General features: G+C 31.0%; 1 protein-coding gene across 2 annotated transcripts; it reads left to right on the top strand.

Annotated features, from left to right (window-relative positions):
• The first annotated feature begins 6 nt into the window (after positions 1-6).
• On the top strand, positions 7-22,208 carry LOC139504487 (mesotocin receptor-like). 2 transcript variants are annotated; one of them, XM_071294593.1, is made up of 7 exons: positions 7-139; positions 14,713-14,889; positions 16,161-16,302; positions 17,362-17,678; positions 18,751-18,889; positions 19,685-19,786; positions 21,539-22,208. In XM_071294593.1, exons 2-7 carry the CDS (start codon positions 14,716-14,718, stop codon positions 21,796-21,798), a joined length of 1,134 nt encoding a protein of 377 aa, XP_071150694.1. In that variant the 5' UTR covers positions 7-139; positions 14,713-14,715; the 3' UTR covers positions 21,799-22,208. The 2 variants fall into 2 exon arrangements, with proteins under 2 accessions (XP_071150694.1, XP_071150693.1); XM_071294592.1 differs by lacking the exon at positions 7-139 and adding an exon at positions 10,447-10,552.
• Positions 22,209-27,798: the final 5,590 nt, after the last annotated feature.

Below are 27,798 nucleotides of genomic sequence, written 5' to 3'. Positions count from 1 at the left end.
TTAAGTTACAACGTGGACCGATTAGTGTTAATACTGACAACATTTATATAATGCCTCGAATCCTATATTGACATTTAAGTGTAACACATTTATATGTAATGGATAAATGTTTTATAATGCAGGCTGCTTTTACAAGAAGGTAAGAACATACTGATTTGTATAGGAAACTGTATAAAGATATCAATTCTCTAGTGTAGTTAAGTACGAATTGTTTACAAAAATTATTGACCGCCATTTGGTCTGTTCTTAGTTTTTTTTTAACTATTAAAGAATGAAATAATACAATAACATAGACACATTCATTATACAATCTAAATTATGTATTACATTACAAATTCCAAATATCAATGTAAAGCCTTCTCTTTCGTGTTTTATTAAGAAATGTTATTTTCGTCAATGAATCAACATAAACTGTTAACCACCAACTTATTTTTACGACCGATTTATTTTCGCAACTTTCGCGAGTAGAAAAATAAGCGAATATAAAAAATATAAAAACTTGGATCTAAAGGTATCAAACTACATCGAGTAGATAAGAAAACCGCGAAATTTAATAGCCACAGTGGACTAGAAATCTAAAATGCAAATAAAGTATCCACGAAATAAATTGGTTTTCCGTATTTTCTCTTTTACCGCCCTGAGAATTTTCCCGGATTGGACTAAATAGTGATAAGGTGTATAGAGTGTGTTTGACATTTTTTTGTTATATTTTCACCTCAGTGAATGAATGACTAATGAATTACTAAATCGTGAATTTTGTTCCCATAAATTACTTAAAGCGTGTTTTTCCCAAATATTTCATAGATAATTGATTTCTTTTTTATTTTGGTTGTTCTATATAAATTTAACATTAAATCTATATATTACTGTGAACTAATGACTTTATCTAGCATTCCACCTTAATAAATCATAAGGAAAATATTACAATGTTATGACATACTTTGTCCGTTTAATGAGAAAATTGAAACAAATATAGTATTACGCGGTTAGCCTTGATATTGCATTAATTGTTAATACAAATTCCTACTAGTCGTCGTATTATCATGAATAATAAGACAATTGGCTTTCTCTGGTGTTTTACTCAACAAATATTAGGAAAACAAAACATAGTTGTAACTTAACTGTCTAAAGCATTTAACACAAGCTATATAGTATAAAGTCTTAAGCCGTCAAATAACATTCAGTATTATTATTTTGACAAATTGCAGGTTAACCTTTCAATTATCTTTATTAATAAGACAATTGACTTTATCTCGTTTTGCACTTAATATAGTTTATGAAAAACATAGCATATACTTGAGTGACATTATTTGCCTGCCCAGCAAGATTAACACAATATTTTTAAACGCAGTGTTGTGACGCCTTTACCATGCTTATCGTCTTTTTTTTTTTATATTAACACAGTAATATATTTATTGTAAATCGATAACATAAGCAATTACACTGACGTGTTCTTAAATCCTCATTCATGGAAAGATAGTTATGTTTCATTTATGCGTACGTCAAAAGAGAGCGATAACTTATTAAAGTAAGAGTCTTGTATTTATTTCACAACGAATAGTATCCATTAGTTGACATTGGAAAATAGTATCCAGTAGTTGACATCGGAAAATGTAAGAAGTTATACATACATAAAATAACTCTTTAATACGACATAATTATATTATCTTAAATTGGAAGATAGTGGTTGTTTCCATGAATGAGAAAGCAATCAAACAACATGATTTGGAAAACATATATTTTGTTAGAATCGATTGTTACCTACATGTAGTTACGGTCCAATATGAACTCAGTAGCGCCACACAAGAACACATTATTTTAGTCTTCAGTATCTCAACTTCTCATGATATAAGTCTTCATTTTCACAGTTCTTGTATTCACTTACTTGCATATGGTTAAAACAAATATCAGTTTGGATCAAAACCAAAACAAATAGTATAATAAATCGAAGAATTCAAATATAGAAAAACTATCCAACGAGTAAAAAAATAACACAGTTAATATCAGTGTTGTTCTGTCATGAGTTGACTATTTGTTTTATATTTGAATCATTTGATTAGTGATTCTTTGTATTGCATTTGCAAAATTGGCAAATGGTTTTTTTGTGAAATTAAAGTAGAAAATGTCAGGAACTATATAGTTTTCTACGCATTTACGACGTATGGAGTATATACTAAATTTCGTCCCGGTATCTATCATGAGTTTATTGATAACGCCTATTGTTATATGACGTTAGATGAGTGACATATCTACGTGTATTTCACATGTGAAATTATCAGTTATGCAATGAAATAAAATAAAGTGGTATAATTGCCAATCCGACAAGATTTTTTAATGTTCACCAGTATGACTTTCAACAATGAACAAAATTTATACCAGAAAGAAAACTATAGAAAAAAGCCTGACCTGAAAAAAATGTAAGAAATTCAATAAAGAAAACAAAGAACCAAATCATATTTAAACAATAAACGAAGCCCAAACGACAATTCTGAAACATTTTGTTTGTATATGTATATATCAGTTTGAAAAGCCACCTCTCAGTTTTAATTTCCGCGAATATGCTGCAACACTACTAATTTTTCATTCATTTGTGTCGTCACAGATTTTACAATGCGTGTACAGAATTTAATCAAAAGTCGATTTATAAACAAGTATGTCAAAGTTGACGCTTTGAATTTCTAAAATGAAATTATTCAATTATAGATAATGGTTTTCAAGCCAGAAATCCAAAATTTGGCCTCTTCAATCAAGGTAATAACCATAACTCTTTAGATACTAAATAACATATTTGTAACTTCCTCTGTCGTTTAATGGCATTGCTTTTAACTATCATCGAATCTTAAATAAAATCAGATTGCTAATGCTAAAGATGAATAAAGGCAACAGCTAATGCTAAAGATGAAATAGAGGCGAAATTTATCAAATGAATATTTTCATACTCTTAGGCAAGAATAAAAGAACAATGGCATGGCGAATAACAGAACACACAGAATAAGACTTATCGTTTGAGACAAAGACAAAAGCCTTAAAAACTTTAATATAATAGCAGTAGAGGATCCCCATATAGAAAACGTTTTATAAATTCGAAATGTATGATTTGATCCAAGGGAAGATAGATTTTTCTTACTTATGTAGACCAAATAATTTGTCTTTAACATATCTTTTAGTTAAGATTTGAAAATGATTGTTTATATGTTTATATGTTGGTATTTCTTTGTTTTGCACCTATGTATATCTGTTGTTCTGTTGTTGGTTTTCTTGTTATAGTAAAAAGTCAAATCACAAAAATACTGAACTCAGAAAAAAATCAATTCGGAAAGTCTTTAATCACATGGCAAAATCAAATAACAAAACGCATCAAAAACGAATGGACAAGAACTGTCATATTCCTGACTTGGTAAAGGCATTTTCAAATGTAGAAAATAGTGAATTGAACCTGGTTTTATAGCTAGCTAAACCTCTCACTTGTGCGTTTCTCTAGGTTTTAGTTAGTAACCCGGATTTGATTTCTCTCAATATAATTATGACTTTCGAAAACCAGTGTATTACTGTTGCCTTTGTTTATTGTTGATGTATACAAGTATTTAGTTTTGACAACGTAATAATTATTCCTAAGCATAACATACCAATCAATATGAATGACAGGATTGTTATTATGTAGACAACGAACCTTCAATCCTTAAAACTCATTTTGTGTATTAATATTGAGCTGAAAAAGATACTAAAGGACAACAAAAATCTATTGATCGAAGCAATGATTATCGGAATAAAACAAGTGGGGCAAAGTCAGATTTTTTTTAATAAAAAAAGAATACCACCATTATAATCGACATGTTAAAACAAAGAGCACGTGATTTAAAAATAGGGCGAGGATAAGTTAAACAACCTTCAAACACATTAAAAAAAATAGTAAGATTGAGCAACAAAGCTAGGGTTGAACTCTTTTGTCCTCGACAGCTCAGCATATTCTAGATACTTTAGAGTTGACCAATTTTTCTGTCATCACACATCATATATAGATTCACCTGTTGCCTTATTCACAGTAAGAAGGGTTTGTAATAAGTTAATAAGTTTTGCACATTTATCATACAAAAACAGTGAAAATTTTTGAAACATTTAAAAGTGTCGAGTAGTTGGAAAATCTGAATTTGCTTTAAAATTATTCATTTTTGTTTTCGGCACAAAGACAATATTTCGTACACATAACAGTTATTGTTTACTGAAATGTGCATTGTTTTCCCTAGTCGGTTTGAACAATTTTGAAAATAATTAAAAACCAATTGTTCAGAGAACAATTAAATGTCTTTACACAGCAGAGAGATTTTGAAAAGATGCTAGTTACTTTATTATGATGCGGTACACAAGTGGTTTCGATATTCTTTTGAGTGAAATAAAGGAGATAATTTGCTGCTTATTGTGAATTAAATGTGTCTTACGGTTTCATATGATAGCTTCTTTTACACTGATTTAAAAATATACATAGTTTTTTGTATATATTTTTGCCTTAAACATGTTAAAATCAGGGGATAATTGGCCACTTCCGATAGATCAAAAGTCATTTCTTGTCTTGAGTGATACGTTTATGAATTCAAATAACAAAATATATGAAATTTGAGTATTTTTTCATGACAAAAGTGCAAAATTGATTATTTTCGGGTTTCTCAATGTCACTTCCGTTGTCTTTTTTCAAGGTCATATGTCACCCAACCTTTTGTTGAAGGTCATATGGCTTTATCGTACCAATATTGTAATTAGATTTCTGAATATAGTTCACATTGGCACTAATGTCGATTTTGTCATTAGCAAATTAAAACATAACTAAATTGTATCTTCTTTTGAGACACAGACACGTTAATTTTTATCTCTATAGAAGTCGTTCCTCACTATCCTACTACCTGTCGATACATTTATTTTGGCATTACACAAGTCATGTCTTCTCTGACTGTTCATGACGTTAAAATACTAAATCCCTGGGATGTGTTATAGTTGATTTTAGTCTCTGATGCATGATTTTTTTTTATTATTGATTGTTTTTGGCTTTTAACTAGCTGTCAATAGCTGTGAGTACTCTCAAATCTTATTTTCTTGTTAATTCGACCTGTTGATACTGTTTATAATGTTTTTTGTTGTTATTTTATATATATATGGATCTTGTCTATATACCAGCTTTGATTATTTGGAGTATATTCTAAGTTTCACTTCTTCTTACTACATTTGTATAAACTTAAGATTTACCGGTATTTTTTGAAAACCGATTTTTTTTCTTAAGTGAACATTTTCGAAGGGTTAAATATTTCGCAGTAGTGACTTGCCTTTGCTTTGTTTGGACCAGTTTGTTTGCTTTTTGGCCTTGAATGTCTGTCTCTAATATTTTATGAACTATGCATTTGCATTCAGATATCGCAGATCAAATTTATTCGTTTATAGTGTATTAATAAATGTACTTTTTTAAAATTGTTATTTGGATGGCGAGTTGTCTCCTTGGCACTCACACCACATCTTCCTATATCTATATAATATACCAAGTTGACGTAATAATAAATCCACCTTATAATTAAACATTTCAGGGACAGTAACTCCTCTAAGATGGCATTGGCTTTTTTCAGACCAAATGTAACATATATTCATTACAATAAAGCAAACATTTTCCACTTGTTCTTTTATGTATATATATGTGTCATACTACTAATAAATTACGAACACTGACGTTACGTCATAATACTTATGTGTTCCCCATAACGACGTTCACAGTCTTGAAAAGTCTTAAGATCGATAAAAGCGCTAGACAATGCTGCTTTTAAAACTCTTTTTGTGTATTTAATTTTTAATATATAATTCTGTTCACCGCTTGAAAATAATCCTTTTTTGTATATATATATATTATATAGTATTAAATTAATATTAAGATCCATTTTGTTACATCTTGTGATCAATTTTATTTGGCAATCGCCAATGGCAGTCAACAGGGTTAAAGTACATCAGTTGTTCGACCTGTTAGTCAAATGCGTTTTGTGTAATAAAGGCAACAATAGTATACGGCAGTTCAAAACTCGTAAATCTATGGACAAAAACAAAATCGGGATAACAAACCAAAACTGAGGGAAACGCATTAAATATAAGATGAGTACAACGAAACAACATTGAAATGTAATACACACAGAACGGACTAAGCATTAGACAAAATCCAATGAAAATAACAAATATAACAAATATAACATAAATATACTTTTTCATTTTTTTGGTCTTTTAGAAAATGTTGTTTGTGCTGTATTTAGACCCTTCTACAACGAAATTTGTTTAACATTCACATGTATAAAAATGGCGGTTTTTATCCAACGCAATCATAGGTTTGAACGTAGTTTTCAATTTATACTTGTATATATATATATATATATAAATACCTTAAAAAGTGTTTGAGAACATGCAAACATAAGCAAAAGTCAAAATGTATAACTTGACCTTGACCTTTGACCTTTGACCTTTGACCTCATTTTCTAAGTTAGGGTTATATGGTTAAAGTTTTATAAGTTAAAAAAATATACCGACAAATTTATTTCGTAAAGGTACAAATGTAGATAACTCCTATAAAATTTCATCGAATCACTTCGATCCAAACTAGCCAACAATTCCTGAGAATGTAACGAAAAATTTGGTATAAAAGAGGGACGAAAGATACCAAAGGGACAGTCAAACTCATAAATCTAAAACAAACTGACAACGCCATGGCTAAAAATGAAAAAGACAAACAGAAAAACAATAGTACACATGACACAACATAGTATAAAGATTTTGTCGATATCTCTTTTTGTTACGAAAGAGATTCACATATTTGATCAATAGTGAATAAGTGGATAACTCTTACAATTAAATTGTTCGTCTTAGCAGGGTGAAATTCAAAAACGCATAAACTGTACGATACAATATAAGAAATATCTAAGTGGCATATTGCAAAACCAAAAATTTCAAAAGTTGGCGGAAGAAATGGAAATAATCAGAAAAGTTAAAAGACCTTAACATGAAATCAAATAATGCAATTTTTCAAGTCGGCTAGAACAAAACATTTCAAATGCAAATAATGAAAGTCATTATTAAAAAAAAAAAAAATTCATCAGATTTTACCATCTAGTGAGAAAAAACAAATTTTTGCCACACTAAATAAGAAATTAAAATAATTTTAAAGTGTCAAAGTTATCTTTACAATATTGATAAAATTCGCATTATTCATTCAATATTTTCGGCGTTAAAACTATATGGCTTTTTGTACAAGAGAAATGTATAATGTATAAGAGTTTTATTATTTATGATTTTAGAATGCTGTTTTCATATTTTCACATTTTATTTTAAACTAAACACATATAGCTTGATCGATGAAGCACATTTTTTTATTCTTTAAAATATATCATAATAATACTTAGATTTATCGAATGTATTTCCCTTGACAATAAGAATATGATATTAGTTTTGCTATATTTTAAGTTGTGCACATGCATTTTGTGGCATTTGAGTTATGTTCATTGGCGGTCGTCGAACTTATAAATGCGTACACCGCCGGGCGGATGGACAGTTTCAGCTATTCATTATTGATGTTACTAAATGCATGTAAAATAAACATATATATAGAAGTCAGTCTTATCTTCATGAAATACCTCAGTAAATGTTGATGTACATTATTATGAATACGTAGGGAAATCTAAGATTATGACGATGGTCGCAGATAGAGAGTTGTCTCATTGGCAATATTTCTATATTTTCCTGTTTTCATATTTACAGTGACTAACCTGTAAGTTTTTTTTGTAAAAGTAAGGCCTAGGATATACTTTATATTTAATCTTAAACGAAATAAGCACCGGTCTGAAAAATACATACATTTCTTGTTTTCCAAAGAACATTATTGATCTAAACAGAAAAGGGGAGATAAGGTATAATTACCAATGAGACAACTCTCTATATCCACATGAAACCAAAATAACACAGACGTGGACAACTATGGGTCACCGTACGACCTTCATTAATGAGCAAAGCCCATACCGACATAAATGACAATGTAAAACCATTCAAACGAGAAAACTAACGACCTAATTTCAATTTATAAAAAAAGAAAAACAAATATGCAACACAGAAACAAACCACTGCATTACAGGCTCCTGACTTTGGATAGGCACTAACATATTGAATATGGCGGGGTTAATAGATATAGGAAGATGTAGTATGATTGCCAATGAGACAACTTTACATCCAAATAACAATTAAAAAAAGTAAACCATTATAGGTCAATGTAAGGCCTTCAACACGGAGCCTTGGCTTACACCGAACATCAAGCTATAAAGGGCCCCAAAATTACTAGTGTAAAACCATTCAAACGGGAAAACCAACAGTCTAATCTATATAAAATAAAAAAAAAAAGGAGAAACACGGATAAATTATATAAACAAACAACAACTACTGTAACATATCAGCGAGATCCCATTCATCCCCTAACCTAGAACAGTGGTATAACAGTACAACATAAGAACGAACTATAAAAATCCGTTGAAAAAGGCTAAACTCATCAGATGGATAAAAACTGGACGTGTACTTGTACATCCCAACAACAAAAAGACACTATTTACGTACCTGAGAATACTCGCAGTTAACTGACAGCTAGTTCAAAGTCTCAAACAACTAATAAAAAATCAAGCATCTAAGACTAAATTATCAATCCGTACTCATTCAACATCCAATGGATTTCGTTTAAAGTCGTCATTACCAGTTAGAGAAAAACATTACCCTGTGCAATTCCAAAATACAGGTATCGACATAATTGTAGATTCATGAATGTGTATAAGTATATAACATACATGTAGTATGCCGATAGATTTAAGTTTACTGATAACAAAATCAATATTTACACCACTGAAAACAATATTCAATAATATAGTGTTGAATTGGTAACCTTTGAGAATAAGTTTATTTAAAGGATCGACAGGTTTACCAGAATTTTATTTGTAATACAGTTAACGTTGCGGGTGCGAGTGCTGCCTTGTAGCTGATTTAGCCTACTCTTTTTAAAATCTACAAGGGTGTCTTTTACGTGTCAGTGATATGGCTCTGTATTAACACAGCAGGTCAGCCGATTATAACACCCTTCCGACGGACAACCATCGTTTCTCAAGACTTTACTTGCAAATAGAGTCAAGGGAGAGCCGATAATTCAGTCTTTGAAATGTTTTCCGCGGAACAGAGATCGAACCAGGGACCTTTGTGGTAAGTAGTCTGATGCCTTAACCACTAAACCAGAGCTTTCCGAAATTTTAATTATTTAGTTTCTGTAACGTTTTAATTAATTTTTCTCTATTTGTTGTTTGGTTTGATTATTAGTCTATATCATTTATATTTCAGCACCCTTTTATTCTCTATTCCTATTTTTATTTAGCCTAATTTTTTTTTTGCCTTTCTTAGTACTTGTTACCCTTTATTTTGCTTTTTTGCTCATTATTCTGTATTTATAGCTCCATCCAGACTCTCGAAAATACCGTTGTTATGACACAAACAAACAGCATCTTCAATTAACTCGCTTTAATGTCGTCTACATGTTACATTGTATTTGGGAATTGAAAAGCCAGTACCGTATCATATTGTTCATGATATTTGAGAAATATTCTCCTTTGTTAATAATTGTCAAGCTACTAGTTATTGGTGCGTTTCCAATAACAGCATGATTGTGTATTATAAGCAACATATCTCCTGCTTTTTTTTAGTTTTTGCAGATATTAAATTGTCTTATGCAATTTAGTTCTAAGATGACAATGTTTTGATTTAAATGTTAGTTTATTTGTATTTCCCCTTGTAATCGTATATAAATATTCTGGTGTAATACAGAAAGTGCTGCTGTATAGATTTAATACCGATGCAATGGAACAGAATTTAAATAAAAGTAAGCAATCAAATCGCTTTAAAAGTTATATGCATTTGACATATATGTTTTGATTGTTATTGTCGTCCATGTATTGTATTTGTCTCTCTTTTTTCTATAAGTACCTTGATAATCAATTCCATCTATTATTTCATAAGACAAACAAGGTTGGAACATTGAAATAAGTCTTGCTGATGATGTGAGAACCTTCCATTCCAAAAAAATATATCTACGGAGAATTACATGTAGGTTTTTTTTTGTTTTCAAATTTAATCGTCTTAAGCTTTTTAAGTTGTGGTTTGTAAACTGTTGTTCGTCATTTTGTCTGGGTTTTTTTCAAGACTAACAAGTTTTGGTTCTTCCTTGGGTATCACCCTTTTTAAACGTCAAACAAAACAATGTATGAAACTGTCAAGCACACACACTAAAACATAAGTACCACTCTATTATCTTGTTTTTAAATCGGAATTTAAGAACAATTACATATTGTTACATGCTGTATGACTTGAGTTATAACAAAAGTAGGTATGTACACGCACTTGACCCTGTTTTACAATTTAATCTCAACTTGTTTGTCAACGTTTAACAAGAAGGACTTGCACTGGTAAAATTAGTTATTATCTGGAATATACTGTGGAAGTAAAACCGTTTTATAATTAGGTAAGTTTTTAAAATAGGTAAATGAATTGCTGATTATTATTATTTTTTTTTATTTATTTTACTCTAGTGTTTGTTTTTTACATTACTGATGAATTTCAACCTTAACAGTACAATTCATGTTGCTCATCTTAATAATTACATTAAAAAAGAGATTAACAACGTACACGACGTACACATGCTTGTACATGCTTGATATTAAAACGATAGTTTTGATTTTCAGGTTACTGTGAGAACTTCCTTTCAACGCTATTATTGCATTATCTATAATTTGCTGTTACTTTGAACATTGATCGTGTGTATGCGAATAGAACTTCATAATGATATTGTGGATAAGTCTCGAGATTTAAATACGATCCATGTAAAGTGTTTGACTCTCCAAATAAATTATTCTTTTTAGCAGGTTATCAATTGTATTTATCATCGTAATTAATAAAAAGACACATTTCACATGCTTAATGACTATAATATTATGCGGAGAAATAATGGCACAGCGACTAAATTGATAGCAGCACACATATTGTGTATACCAATAAGTATCTCTAATGTGAAGGTCAATAGTACCAAGACTAATACTTAATGGTGATACCCTCGTGGATATACTAATTTTTAATCGGTCCCTAAACATGCTAAATAACAAATATGAAACAATTCAAACGAGAAAATAATGGTCTGAATTATGTACAAAACAATAAAAAATTAACAAATATGACAGTCTAGAGTAATAAATTTTATAAGAGATGATAAGATGATCAGTACCATATCCGACAATCCCAATGCAACAGTGTTTATGTGAACATAAATGTTTTATATCAGTATTGACCGACTCTCATCCTTTACGTGTCTACACATCATTGTATTGTCAGATCAAATCATTCAAATTATTGCAATATTCATCTAAAATTTCAACTTTATATCGTTTGTATATATTTAAAATAGAAGAAAGGGGATCCTCATTGGTGTACCCATTTTACTCTTTTCTTTCAATGTTTGGCTCATGTGTCTATTTCTTCTTTCTGCTGGTTTATTATTGGCCTTTTTTTTTGTCTTCTTTTTTTATGTTTTTCTTATTTTGTTTTGGTCAATATTCGGCCTTGTGTCAACCCAATCCGTACACTGATATATTTAAAATTAGAATTTGAAACAAGGGAAGAAGCACCAGGCAGGTAAATTGGTGTCAAAAAGTGCTTATGAATACATTTCGTATAAATTCATTCTGTACGGCAGTTTAGTTCCTCCGTTTCTTAAAACAGACTAGTTGTTTCAGCTGAGTTTCATATCTGTGATGACTTAAATTACGGTTTTGTCATTAAATTAATGCATTCGTTTCAGACAATCGTTTAAATTCTTTCATATAAGCATCATGAAAATTTTCGTGATTAAAGATAACTTGGCAAATACTTCAAGAGATTAGAAAAAGTTATCATATTAAAATGTTACATGTTTGTGTCTATTCTACTTACTAAATTTCCCATCGGTGCTGACACAAATTTAAAAACAAAAATCAGATTCAGTAAAGAAAATCATATTTAAATCTTATACTGTCGATTTCAGTTCGAGTAATGATTACAAGAAAGTTATTTGATAACTATAGATTTTACTACTTACGAAATTTTGTAATCGAGACACTCTTTTTAATTCAAAACGCCATACTTGCAGCAAGGCTATCGGTTTGGTAAAAAAAGGCAAAAGTAGTATACTGCTATTCAAAAGACATACATCAATGGAAAGAAAACAAATCCGGTTTACACACTAAAACTGAGTGAAACAAATCAACTGTAAGAGGAAAATAACGAAACAACAGACACACTGCAGTGAACAAAACAAAAACGCAATGCAACACACACAGAAACAAACTATAAGATAACAACTGCCATATTCATGAAACATGTACATTTAAGGAAAAGAATGATGGGTTGTACCGGTTTTTTTTGGCTAGTCAAACCTCGCATTTTTATGGCAATGATGATTCTAATATGACGAGCTATTATCGTCAACCAGTATAATCAAAATATATATACCTTTAGCGCAAATGCAGTGATACACAAAACGGCTATTTTGCGTTACGACAAACTAATTTATACTGCCAGATATTCTTAATTTTCGACATCCGTTGGTTTTCACGTTTGAATGGTTTTACACTAGTATTTTGGGGCCCTTTATAGCTTGTATTTCGGTGTGAGCAAAGGCTTCGTGTTGAAGGCTGTACATTGACCTATAATGGTTTATTTTTATAAATTGTTATTTTGATGGAGAGTTGTCTTATTGGCACTCACACCACATCCTCCTATATCTATATCAGTATATTTCAATTTAATTTTTATGTTAAAATTGCATAAAAAAAAATCGCCAAATGATGTTATCGTCTTGGCATGGCTTAATATAAGTCATTGTCAACTCAGAAATAATGCTAGCAACCTAAAATCTTATCTGTTTTATCAGTTCTTATCCGATACACTTTTTGTGCAAACTGTAATCACCCTGTTGAGGATAACAAACATTTCTTTTTCATTTGCCCTAAGTACAATGATGTAAGACAGATCCTTCTTGATTCCATTAACTCCATTGCTGATAATGCTGATATAAATATTAAATTCTTACTTTTTTGAAACAGATTATTTTTATATGATATGAATATTGCTATTTTAAAATCTGTTCAGAAATATATCAGTGACAATCAACGTTTTGTTTGAAACTTACTTATTTTTTTGTTTCATTTATTTTTTATTTTTTTCTCCTCCACTTAAACATTTATTCATTTTATCCACTAAGCAAGCTTAGTTTTTCTTTCAAGCCATATATATATATATATTTCTAATGACTAATACAGGATATTTGCATGTTTAAAGGTTCTTGAATAAATGATGAGTAATTGCCTATATACTTAAATCTACTTTGAATTTAGTAAGTAACACTGTAAACATATATTTGCGAAGCATGACAAGTTGAGAGTGATTTATATATAAGCGTTTAAAACAATTTGTATTTAACGAAAAAGTTGGTATCAAAAGTAGCTTATCAAAATATTTAAACTATAAAAAAGATAACACATAACAAACAAATAACTTATATATTTCCACTAGCTCCTCGATGTCAAAGTCAATTTATGTCCGACATAAGGGACACAGCTGAACAAATGACTAATAAAATATTTGACGAAAAACATTGGGTGGACTTTGTCTTATATCTGCTCTTTGGTCAGGCTGTAGTCTCTTTGAAATACCCCCATTTCTATTCCCTATTGTATAGCTTCAGCATTCAACAAGCAGATGTGACAAACTAAGCTTGTAAAACGATAGTAAACAGATTAGTAAGACTCCTTTCTCTAGGTTAACATTTCGTTTATCTTTAACAGGCTTGTAGTTTCCCCGTAAACAATATCCACTTTCGTCATTGTTTCTTTTCCTTACCTGGTTTCTTATATTTTAATGCATAGATGCACTTAAAATTGCTATTATATTTTCACAAAATTGCAAGACAATAAGAATAAGACAATTAATGTCAACCAGCAATATGACTTACTAGAATAGTTTCGTAATGTTGTGATCATTTTATTTATTAATGTGTACTTCATTTTATAGTCTTTGCATATTATTTTTTGCATATAGAAAAGCGGTAAAATAGATTATGTTGGGGAAGGTTCGGTAGTCATGTCCTCTGAGATTTAGCAATGATGGCACAGAGCAAACTTTAAAACTGTGGTTATGTATTCTTTGGGTTGGTTTTTTTACTGTTTGGTTAATCATATATAACTGAACATGTATGTATCTATGTCAACCGGTATTTAATTATATATGGTATAAAAATAAGGGCTGTTAATGATACAATTATCCACTAAGGCTGTAATGAAGTGTGTGTGAGCAATAATAGACAACCTATAGACCATCGACAATAAAGAAACAATACCGTACAGTCATTCATAAAATATTCCTTTTGATACTATAGACGTAACGTGTAACATTCCTTCACGTATTTAGGGTTAATCGTTTCCCATTAAAATAAATCAAGAAAAACGCTTCAAAGATACAAAATGTGTGTTTTTTCTATTTTAGGTTTTGCAAGTAAAAATCCATATGATCATTCCATCTTTTTTTCAGAACATAAATGTAGTGTGTATGTATATTGTCGTTAAATGTTTATATTCTTTATATTTGAATAAACAGTAAATGGAAAACACCTACCAAATAAGGAATGATTCTCTATCCATAACGAATGATTCTCTACCAACAATGGATGATTTGCTACCCACAATGGATGTTCTTTATTCCAATGTGAGTGTTAACAGTAGCTTCGACTTAGATTTGAGGAATGAAACCGGAAAGGAAACGCCCTTTCCGTCTGTAAGTATTGACTTTACTGTAACTATGATACTGTAAAATAAAATAGGAAATAAGAAAATGTGTTTTGATTGTCGATGGATGTGAAAATACTACATCAGGTATTACACTAACTTAGAATTTAACTTAAGTGCACCAATATGCCTTAAGCATGGGACACCGGAAGTGTATAATTATTGATCATTACTATTTAATGATTGAATGCTTCTTTTTGTAACTTTATTGGGGTGTAAAAGCGTTGACCGAAGTACATTTCATTCTAAAATTGTGCGCACTGTCAACCCTGTGAAGTAACAAAAAGAAGCATTCAATACTTATAATTACTTTTTTTAGCTAGGTTCATGAAAACAAGATTTTTATCAAGTTTTTATTTAATGTACCTGTGCACTTTATTGTGTGACCTCGTGTCAGCATGAATAATACATTTTGTTGTGTAAGGAAGTTGTTCAAGGAATAACGCGAAATTGCAGTGCAGCGAATCAAAATAACTTATTATAATTAAACACAAATATACCGTAATTATCGAAACATCGAAACATGTAGAACTACAAAGGAAGGATTTATAAACAGGCATGTTATCCAAAAACATTTTCAACGATTATCTTGTTTAAAACTCTTCATGAATGAACCATTTATATACTTAAGTCGTATCAGAAACGATATACAAATTGGCTGGTTGTTGAGAAATCATGTGGTCTTTTTGTATGAATCAGGCAATATCAGAATTCTCAAAGTAATAATTATCAAACCATGGTACTAATCTTATTAAGTATCTATTTTAAATTGAATCTTAAACCAACAAAAAGATCGGACCATCAGCTTTAACATGTTCAAGAATATTAAAGCAAATTAAATTGATAAAAACTATCTGATTTGAAAAAAAAATTAAAGTTTTCCATCTGGAAAATATATTCCCTTTTTTTAAGGAATTACTGTTATATTTTTTTCTGTCTATGAAAAAATAAAAAAAAATGTGGTGTAAACTGAATAATCCGCGAAGTAGGTTATTTAAAGTGTGCACAACATTTTTTATGTGATTTCGAATAGGCAGGGAAAATATAGTACAGTCATTTCGTTTAATTTAATTCTTACTTTAATTTAAAACAGGAGTAAATCATGAAAAAAGGTTGATAACGTCATGGTCACATTACAAAATTATGTCTATTGGCTGATAAACAAAACAACGTCAGCCAATCAGAAGAAACGGTACGTCCAAATTAAACTATGTGTAAATAAATATTCATTTTTGTGAATTTATTCTGACTTGTATTTAGACAATGACTGAAGTAACAAAATGGATGGCAGTTGGAATCCTGGTTGGAATTTTGGTGTTAAACTCAATTATACTGATATTACTTCTCCGCAAGAAACAGAACAGTAGAATGGCTTTCTTCGTACAAAATTTAGCTACAGCAGGTAAAATATCTAGGATATGTCAGTATTAAATATGAACACTTTATCAATTTGACTATGTTCGAAGCCCCTTTACTGGGTAATCTAGGATATGTCAGTATAAAATATGAACACTTTATCAATTTGACTATGTGCGAAGCCCCTTTACTGGGTAATCTAGGATATGTCAGTATAAAATATGAACACTTTATCAATTTGACTATGTCTGAAGCCCCTTTCCCGGGTAATCTAGGATATGTCAGTATAAAATATGAACACTTTATCAATTTGACTATGTCCGAACAAGTACCGTTGATATCTACACTGACGGTCACCTTACGGACATCCCACAACAAGTACCGTTGATACGCAAAACTTATGGTCACCGTACGGACATACCACAACAATTACCACAACATACCACAACAATTACAATCATCCCTTCGTAAATTTTACGGACGCCATCACGAGTTGGTTGACCGTTATGGAATAACCGTTTCACAAATGATATCGGATATGTTCTTACGTCGTAACTACAATCCCCTTCCCTTTCATAAATGTGACCTACCGAATTAGACTATTTACCAGATTTGTTATCACATTTGCAACACGACGGGTGCCGCATGTGGAGCAGGATCTGCTTACCCTTCCGGAGCACCTGAGATCACCCCTAGTTTTTTGGTGGGGTTCGTGTTGTTTATTCTTTAGTTTTCTATGGTGTGTCCTGTGTGCTGTTGTTTGTTTGTCTTTTTCATTTTTAGCCATGGCGTTGTCAGTTTGTTTTAAATTTGTGAGTTTGACTGCCCCTTTGGTATCTTTCGTCCCTCTTTTACGGACATACCACATCAAGAACCGTTGATATGCAACACTTATGGTCGCCGTACGGACACACCATAACAAAATCCGTTGATATGCAACACTTATGGTCACCGTACGGACACACCACAACAAGTACCAGTGATATGCAACACTATAGCATTTGAGAATTGTAGCAATAATGACTTTATTGATATACTAATGATGATAACATTTGTTCTGCTTTGTAGTCATTTCTCAAAGCAAATGATTTTTTTCCTCTTTCAGATTTTTGTGTCAGTCTAATTTATCTTTTACCCGAGGTTATTATATACAGATTTCAAATCGGGTGGACTAAATACGCCTGCTGTGTATTGTATGGAGTGAAAATGTTTCCGATTTATGTATCTACGTTTGCTATCATTACCCTGACACTAGATCGTTTGTATGTCATTCTTAGACCTATGTCTTCTTCTGGCAGAGGTGCTAAATATAGAGTATCATTGATAATGACAACATGGATTCTGGCGATATTACTTTCTATACCATATATGATGTCTGTAAGATTCAATAATGGAAAATGTGGACATGATTTTGACAAAAAGGTAAAATTTCTACATGCGTATTAAAAATTCAACTAATGTGGTATAATTCGAAAGTATAAAGCTATCGACTAATTCCATTTATCGAAGATTTAAGGAAGAAAGACCTTTGTTCGACTTTAAGCAAAGAGCAAAACAAACTTTAGTAATGATTTGACATGACAAATTGTAAAACAATGAAATAAGAAAACCCACGGATAATGTATGTACACAAATTTGACAAAACAAATATGATAGAAAGTAACCAACAACAATCATAGAATTACTGAATCCTGGCTTGATAACAATCTTGGAAAGTAAATATACGTTTTATCAAATCAGAAACAAAAGCATTTAATTCAGTTAAATTAGACACTTCTTTTACTGACTATGAAAAAAGAGAATATATGTTGATGCCTCGGTTTCGAAGTCAGTATATGTCATTTTGATAATATTGTAAGATTTGTCATTGTTTGTCATCTAGTTCGGATGTTGATTTCAAAGTAAATGTTGAGTTTACGTTTTTGTTTTTGGACATATGAGTTGCAATATTTAGTAGAGGATACGTGACATCAATCGAATAGATTCAAAACAAAGAAATTGACGCTTGTATTTACTTACTAAAATTGAAAACAGAAAAAAAAGAAAAGAAAACGTGTACTTATACGTGTTGTCAAAGTGAAAATATAAGGGGATATTTAAGGGGAGTAGAAGTCAGACACACAGGCCCATAATACTAGATTACGATTTCCAAAAACAAAAAGCTTGGTTCAACTTTGTGGTTGATGTTTATTTACCCATACGTCCGGTCCAACGGTTCAATTGTTCGTGACTGTAAGGCGTATACATTATGGTTTCATTTTAAACTTCAAGTTATATATTTCCGATATATTGAAGCAGGTTTTTTTTCGTTATTTTGTACTGTCTTACATGTGTCCATTCATTTCAATGTGCTGTGTCATGCTTCCAAATAAAAAACATGTTTTAAAATGACATGTACTGACATATGAAACATCTACACATTTTACATAGCAACTACAATAAATTTCTACTATATATAATCATGATATTGTTGTGTTTTGTTTTATGTTTCTAGGTTATGCTTATGTTTGATATCAGCCTCATTCTGATTCTTCCTGTCCTTATCATTGGAGCGTGTTATTTGTGTATTATTGTGACAATTTGTCGTCGCGAGCGAAATGAACTTTTGAATGAAAGTACTAAAAGAAGCTCTAGTAAGTATTACCTTTGACAGATAATTTAAAACAATATACAATTGGGTAGGGGGGTTTACAAATATCAAAACAATCTCAGTTTTGACAAAAATAATATAACAATAAAATGTTACCGAAAAATTCAAAAAGAAAACTTGATAACTGCATACTTCCAATATATGGAAACACCACATACATAATATAATCATTGTGACGTGCAATATGATATAAGGAGCCGATATATGATTTCAAATAAGATAACTATCCACCATATGAATGACGTTGATGTTAGCAATCCCAGATCTCCGTACTGCATTTAACAATACGCAAAACCGATACCCAAGGTCAATCATAGAGCTTTGTATTTTTTTTTCTTTCAAATATTACAGCATTTTACAATTATTTTTGTCAGCAACAATTACCATTTACTGTTATTAAGAGAAACTAAAATGGATTATGTTACCTTATGCAATCATACAAATACTGTTGTCTTTCTGTTAAAACGAAGTTTTTGTATTTACCAAATTGTTTGTTTCTGTCCTATTGGCAAAGGAAGCATCAAAATCAAACATTGAAATCATTTTTAACAAAACATAAATGGTCGATTCATTGAGAATTAATGAAAAAATGACGTATTTTGTTGTGATTAACAACAACACGGTTGTTGCTCTTAAACTTTAAATAAAGCATTCATGATCAATTCCTTCAGAAAATACGAAATTGTTTTAAATTAAAGCATAATGAATAGTTTTACTATTACTTTCCAAAAAGTGTCTATAATCATTGTTTAAAACGGGATTGTAATGCTTTTTGTAGATTCCAGACTTAAAAACGATGGTCAGACAAAACGTACAAGGAAACCACTTATTGCTCAGGCAAAAATACGGACCATTAAATTACTTCTGATCATCGTTACTGGTATGTATAGATATTTAAAATAAGTGTTAACAGTCGTGTAACAATTTGAAAATTCTATCTAACTATCAATAAGTTACAAATCTAGCATGTCTAGGTAAAAGGCAGAGGGAATCGCAATTACTTTACATAGAATTTTTTGGCATAGATAGTGTACACGTCTGCTGAAGTATCTGCATAATAAGAAAACACAATGCGGAAAAAGTTTGTCTGTTTGTTTCTGTATATCACTGTAACGACAAAGAATCTGCATAGTAAGGAAAAACAATGCTCTAAGAGTTTGTCTGTTTGTTTCTGTATATCACTGTAACGACAAAGAATCTGCATAGTAAGGAAAAACAATGCTCTAAGAGTTTTCCTGTTTGTTTCTGTATATCACTGTATCAACAAAGTATATGCCTAGTAAGAAAACACAATGCGGTAGGAGTTTGTCTGTTTGTTTCTGTATATCACTGTATCAACAAAGATCTTTATATTAAGGAAACACAATGCGGTAAGAGTATGTCTGTTTGTTTCTGTATATCACTGTATCAACAAAGATTTTGTCAGAACAAAATGTATATACAAACGTAAAATGCTGTGTTAGTTATTAACAGTTATGAAAGGTGTTATAAATAGTGCCAAACAAGATTTTGTGAGGTAGACGAAATTGACCTTTAAACGATCGTATTGACTTTTGTGTTCCAAAAATAGGTAGATCGGACATAGTTTGACTTAATTTAATAACTTGTTTGGGATTAATTGTAATTAGCATGTTCCTATGAGACTGACAAATGTTGTTTTTTTTAAAGATAAATAATAATTTTACCTGGCGTAGCCGTGTGTAAAGTGTATTTTGCCATTTCTTTCCGAAAAATGACTTGTTGATTAGAATAAAACTTCTTATTTTTAAATTTAGTCTGTTTTTCTCTGCAATTGACTATTAAAAAAATAATCTATCTACTGTGTATTTGGAAAATTTTGTGAAAATAGGAGAATTGCCAATTCTTACCTTTCATACCTATACTTTTATTGAAAAAACATAACAGTTTGACGGTCATTTAAGTTACTGTCACATTCATGCACGTTCTGATTTAATCAATAGTCATGTATGAAAAGCATAAACAGTTTGATGGTATAATAATAACTTAACCAAATCAAATTGCATAATATTCAGTAACAATGATCGGTCCACATTATAATAAGTAATAGGGATAAACTGGGTATGGAGAAAATGTAAGATATTCAAAATCTATTTTTTGGCAATAACGAATAATAATTTGTCAACCAAAAGTTTTGCTATAATTTCATAAACATGTCGTTCTGTATTGGTACAGGATCTTTCATTTATGTATTTAAAGTCATACAAAGTTTGGGCTTCAAAAGTCCACATAATTATTGACTTTATACAGAAAATTTGTTCTTTTAAAGCATAAAATGATTCCAAAACAATACGTTACTACAAAGTAAAATCCTTTCTCAAAACACTGGCAAAATTTTCATTTCGATTGGTATAAAAGTATTGTCATTAAGTGCGTTGAAATAAACAGTGGTATAGCAAACATCGAATTCCCTAACAAAATCTTCTTAGGCACTATGATAAAACTATTTTAAAAAACAATTACAAAGACACTGGAAGTGCTGAAATTATCAATTTGTAGTTAACCTTTGACATTTAAGCATTAACGTTAGTGATAAGTTGTTCAATTTGATTCCATCATTTAAGTCTTTTACTGTCCTCATTCAAAACATATGCATTTCTATTTACTTTTTCAGCATATATTGTTTGCTGGACACCGGTGTGCGTTGGTACGTCGTTGATGATGTGGAAGTTAATTGAATTTGGAGCTACTTTTCAACTTTTGTACGTCTTGGCGCCATTGAACAGCCTCGTGAATCCTCTTGTGTTTTTATTATTTCATAGGAAAATTTTCAAAAGAAAAGAGTTTGGAACATATGGATTTAACCCGTCTGGAACATTAAAAACGTCAATTTTTACAAACGGGTCAAGAAAGCAGTCTTCATCAAGCTGTTAGCTATTTTATTTTTCTGTACATAATTTGTTTGTTGTAACTGGTAATCTGAGAAAATATTGTTGCAAAATGAAATACACACTACCATGCCTATTGAACAACATGACGATTCTACATGTATAGGTTTTATTTTCACCGAAGTAAAAGAACAAAATCCGGAATAAAAAATTATTTCATTAAAAGTTCGTTATTTTCTATTCATTTTTTTTCCAGTACACATGGTATTGAACATTTAAACGGCAGCAATCTATGCAGTGTCTGAACTAACGCAATGTCTATATGCTATACAAACAAGGTTTCAATGTGGTTTTGAGATGAAGAACAACAATAAAGCGCTGTTCGTTTGTTCTTTGTATGCTTTCTTTTATGCTGTTCATGTACTGAATATTCATTAATAAATATTCCATATCCTGTGATTTTCTTCTTAATCGGCAGAGTTATCTTACCATAATTATTACATACAGTGATGGAGTTATACTGGTAAAGCGTTAATGAAAATCATGATAGAAATAGATTAGGAACTTTTCATTTGTTTAGTTCCCCTGTTAAACCTCAACATTTGAACAACAATCATCTCCGCTTTTCTTATTGATCAAACAGTTAGAAATATGGCCGGATGGTGTTACAAAATAAGCCGAGATTGGCATAGGGACTCATTAAAGTTTAATCATCTGCCACTCAATTATATTATTTGTTTCTAATGTGTTACTTGTTTGTGGTATCCTAAAATAAAATTGAAGGTTTAATTTATATTTTGGGAACCCCCTAGGTGAATTTGTCGTGAGAGGTTTTTTTAATTGGAGTTACAATGTATGTTGCCTAATACATTGTAATACTAACCTTTCTGTACAATAGTTAAAAAAAAATCCCTTTTGCCATTTTGTTGTTTCTTTTTGTCGATTAATAGTTTTTATTACTCCATTGGAATTTTTTACAGTTTTCTGGTGTAATTCTGTTGTTGACCATATTCACAAATGATTACAGGTTTAATGTGATTAAGTTGCTATTTTTTAGGTTGAATCAATTGTGTCTATAAACGAATTATTATTAATCGGAACGCTCAATCTGATATGAACTGAACAGCTCTATAAGTAACAACCACTAATCCATATCGCTTTTGCTTTTGCGTTCTATATTCAATAAAGCGATTTCTAGCAATTATAATTAATTTGTCTTAAAAGGTTAAAATTAAATGGCAATCATTATATGTTCAAACTATACCGTATTCTGACTTTTGGTCAGAAATTCAACGTACCTGTAATGCCAAAGATGTACAAATTCAAGATTGTGTACTTTTTTGCATATTGATGTTTTTAATTTTTTTTCTTAAACACTGTAATGAGATACAAGACATTGAAGCATCTATAATTAACTGTATTATTTCTTTTAGAGTTAAGGAGGGATCAGGATGAACTGAATTAAACATGTTAAGTCGTCACGGAAATTCGCATTATGAAGGATCTTGACAACTTAAATTAACAAAATAACGTAATATTTTAAGATTTGGTTACATATAATATCATAATAAAAGGTTGACATACCTCTGCACACAAAGGAAAATTCACTGTTTCCTATCTGAAGTAATGCTGACTCTCGTCTTGGTATTCAGTTCCACCCTTTTTTGTATCCCTCCCCAGTACCGTAACGCTTGTTCATCACACCACGTATATTTCCGTGCTTGCATTTCCTATCATGATTTTCTTGATAGAGGGTTGCTGCTCACAAGGAAGCTATTAAACCAAGAGTTCCAAATGGTGAAGTTGAAATCATCCCTTCGTAAATTTTACGGACGCAATCACGAGTTGGTTGACCGTTATGGAATAACCGTTTCACAAATGATATCGAATATGTTCCTTGCGTCGTAACTACAATCCCCTTCCCTTTCATGAATGTGACCTACCGAATTACACTATTTACCGGATTTGTTATCACATAAGCAACACGACGGGTGCAGCATGTTGAGCAGGATCTGCTTACCCTTCCGGAGCACCTGAGATCACCCCTAGTGTTTTGGTGGGGTTCGTGTTGTTTATTCGTTAGTTTTCTATGTTGTGTCGTGTGTGCTGTTGTTTGTTTGTCTTTTTCATTTTTAGCCATGGCGTTGTCAGTTTGTTTTGGATTTATGAGTTGGACTGTCCCTTTGGTATCTTTCGTCCCTCTTGTATAACCAATGTAGGTCAGAATCTTGTTTTAAGAGCAAATCCAGTAATTGGGACCTGAAAAGGTTAAGTTAAATACAAAAGCACTGACATAAATAATCTAATGCATTTATTTTGTAACAATGTTTCTGATTGGATGACAGTAAGCATTAAATTGTCTATCTCCTTGTCTGTAACTAAGGAAGCCGACATTTTGAATTGCGGAATGTCTACAATATTAAGCACAAAACGCACTTGTTGTACCTGAAAAATCCTTTTTAAATTTTATTACATTCTAAAACGGCCAAGAAGCTAGAAATTACCCGGTATTTACGTTTCATACCAGAAGCATACATAATACGTCACCTAGTTTAAGGGTAACACAACTAACATCTATTCGCGGAATTTTCTTTAACGTAAATTTAACACTGACATATTGAATGAAATTAAATCATATACTAGTTTTGTGTTAAAATGCTACGCATCGCAAGGTAATTTTATTTGTGACAGTAAATCTACCGATTGAGTCCGCAAAGCTTCAAATACAATACAGTTATCTTTTAAATGTAAACAAATGGCCTAACTTGTGCTTAAACAATAAACGAAAATTTAACTATAGTCATACCACATCGTTTATTTTTCTTTCTAACTCTCCCTCTCTCGTTTATTGATTCATATTTGCAACTATGCTGCAACACTACTAATTGCGTAATGTTTATACGATTTGTGGTGTCAAAGATTGTGCAATACTTGTAAGGAATTTAATTAAGGTAAATTTATAAAATAAAATGTCACAGTTGATGCTCATTAATTACTCAAACGGATAGATTCGTAAAAGAAAATGATTTTCAAACTTGGATTCCAAGTAATGGCCTCTTTTATCAAGGCCATAACCAAAACTAAATAATATGTTTGTATCTCCCCTATTTGTTTAATGAAATTACGTCAGATGAATTGGACAGTGTAAGAAACTATCATTCAATGTTAATATAATCAGAAAAAATGTTATCTCTGCAAATTGAAATCGGTTGGTTTGTTCGACTATACGTCTTTTTTTCGAGAGCAAATTGATCAATTTAATGTATTAGAGTTTTATCATTTATGATTTTTGAATGCAGTTCAAATTTTTAACATTTTAATTCAATGTAATGGTCTTCCCGAGATATAAAGCAATAAAAAATTAACACTAACCGTTGCATGATCGATGTAGCGCAGAATTTTATACTTTAAATGTATAATGAAAATAATGGGTTTTTTTATTTTTGTTTATCCGAAATACGAATATGGTATTAGTTTTGTTGCATTTTTTTTTTTTTATTTTCGAGTACTTTGAGTTATGTACATGCATTTTGTGCAATTCGTTATTTTATTTGATCCTTATCGTGTTTTTTTATATATGTATATCAACATCCTTCCATTCTCCATTCCTTTTCTAGCCTATTTTTCACTTTTCAAAATATGTTTTACTCTTTATTCTGCAACGTCCGAGCAATATTCTGTTTTATAGACTGTCATCAATACCGATGTTATGACACAAAAAAAATACCATATGAAATTAACTCGCTTATAATGTTGTCTACAAGTCATATTGTATTTGGGAATTGAAAATCAAGTGCCTTATCATATTGTTCATGACATTTGAGGAGTATTATCCCTTGTTAATATTTGTTAAGCGTCACTTCTAGCGTCATAGAGAAATTGTTACTGCATACATGCAGTGGCAGATCCAGCTATTTTAAAAGGGGGTTTCAACTATGTACTCCCATTTAAAGGCAATGAACGTTTAACAAAAGGGGGTTCCAACCCCCAGAAACCCTTCCCCCTGGATCCGCCACTGTACATGTCATACTGATGTTACGTAAACAGAATTTAGAAAAACAACATCTGCAATTAAATTACTTTTAATGTTGTATACATGCCACATTTAATTTGGTAAATAAAATGCCGGTATATGATCAACATGCTCATTTAATTTGAGAAATCTGATCACTTGGTAGTTAGTTATGAAACTGTTTGTAAATAATATAATTTCAATATTCACATTAGATACCTTGATTTATCTATCGCATGCTTGATGTTTTAATTTTAGCATATTATTATTTAAATGATATATTACAGCATGAACATCTGCCTATCATTGCAAATGTCTAATTTAAAAAGAGAAGTGATATTTGGTTTTATTTTACTTGTACATTTGGCAGTGGCGGATCCAGAACTTTTCTAAGGGGGGCCCGCCGACTGACTTAAAGAGGGGAGGGGGCGCTCCAGTCATGCTTCAATGATTTCCTATATAATCAACCAAATCCCCCCCTCCCCGCTCTGGATCCGCCTATGTAAATTGCTATCTATTAAAACATTTTATTTTTTTATAATCATGTTTGTTTCTAGTACACTAGTCCAGGTGTATAAGAGAGGGTTGTGATCCTAAAAAATAGAAGAAATGTAAAATATAACCCAAGGTTCAAACGGTTTGCACAGAGCATGCATGTTGATCTAGAAGTTCCTCATTTCTGTGGAAAATAATGTTGTCCAATTTTCTATTTTTCGCCCCGTTATTAAACTTTTTATTTGCCTTTTGCCCAGAATTTGTAATTATGTTTGCTCTTTATATGAGACATTATATAGGCGTAAATTAAAAAAATCAATCCTGTTATATATGATTTGTCTATTTACAACCACTGGGTCAATGATACTGCTGGTGGAGTTTTAATTCCACTAGGGTAACACCAGCCAAGTAGTTAGAACTTCTTTGTTGACATATTAAGTTATCATTGTTAACATAATTGTAAATGAACTGTTAACAAAACTTTGAGATTTTTAAATACTAAGGCGTTTCTACATCGGGAATATATAACCTTATCTGTATTTGGATATTTTCGGTTCTCAATGCTCTTCAACTTCGTATTTTATTTGTTTTTTTTTACATTGTTTTATTCGAGCGTCACTGAGAACTCTTTTGTAGACAACACACGCGTCTGACGTAGATACAAAATTTAAATCCTAGTATCTATGAGGAGTTTATTAAATGTCTTTTCTATAAACCCGTTCAATACGCATTGAATACATAAATATTTTAAAAAATTAAAAAATGAAGATGTGGTATGATTGCCAATGAGACAACTGTCCGCAAGAGACCAAAATGACAGAGACATTAACAACTATAGGTCACCGTACGGCCTTCAACAATGAGCAAAGCCCAGTCAGTTATAAAAGGCCCCGATATGACAATGTAAAATAATTCAAACGAGAAAACTAACGGCCTTATTTGTATGAAAAATTAACGACGAACGGATGTAACACAAAAACAAACCACAACCACTGATAACCTGTATTTGTTTAACAGTAGGACACAACAGAAGGAATTTGTTTTTTAAAGTATGTATAAACATTTCCGTGGTAGGCAAAAAGTTTACATATTCGAATGCATCATACATGAGGGTGTGGATTCGGGACTTTCATTCCTTGATTTTTTCCCATTCTATTTTGTGCATTTCATTCTTTTCTATTCTTTATTATTTTTGTCTATTTATCTATTTTGTCTAAAAAAAATTCTTTAATCCTTTATTCCGCACTGTTTGTCTATTATTCTCAAATCTTTCGTTACTTCCCTATAATAATTGTGATAAGTAGACTTTTAGTTAAACTCGACGTGTTATTGTATTTTTTAATCATCTGCGCCAATCCATAGAAAGAAATTTCGACACATAATCTAACTTCATTCAAAGTTTGTCTGGGTCTAAATAAATATTATTCTCCCATGTTTTTTTGGTCTATGGTAAGGACTTACAACATATTAACTGTAAGTCAGTTAACTTTCTTTTCAATTAGATTTTATCTATTATTCCTAAATAGAAACATGCTTTGA

The sequence above is a fragment of the Mytilus edulis genome, chromosome 14 (genome assembly GCF_963676685.1).
Source record: "Mytilus edulis chromosome 14, xbMytEdul2.2, whole genome shotgun sequence".
NCBI classification, from domain to species: Eukaryota; Metazoa; Mollusca; class Bivalvia; order Mytilida; family Mytilidae; genus Mytilus; species Mytilus edulis.
This window is presented reverse-complemented; position numbering and strand designations above follow the sequence as displayed.

Bases quoted from the DNA above. Each gene is read 5' to 3' on its own strand.
- LOC139504487 (XM_071294593.1), top strand. From the start codon at position 14,716: ATGGAAAACACCTACCAAATAAGGAATGATTCTCTATCCATAACGAAT. The intron at 14,890-16,160 runs GTAAGTATTGAC...ACTTGTATTTAG, and splicing joins AGGAAACGCCCTTTCCGTCT to ACAATGACTGAAGTAACAAA. The intron at 19,787-21,538 runs GTATGTATAGAT...TTACTTTTTCAG, and splicing joins ACTTCTGATCATCGTTACTG to CATATATTGTTTGCTGGACA.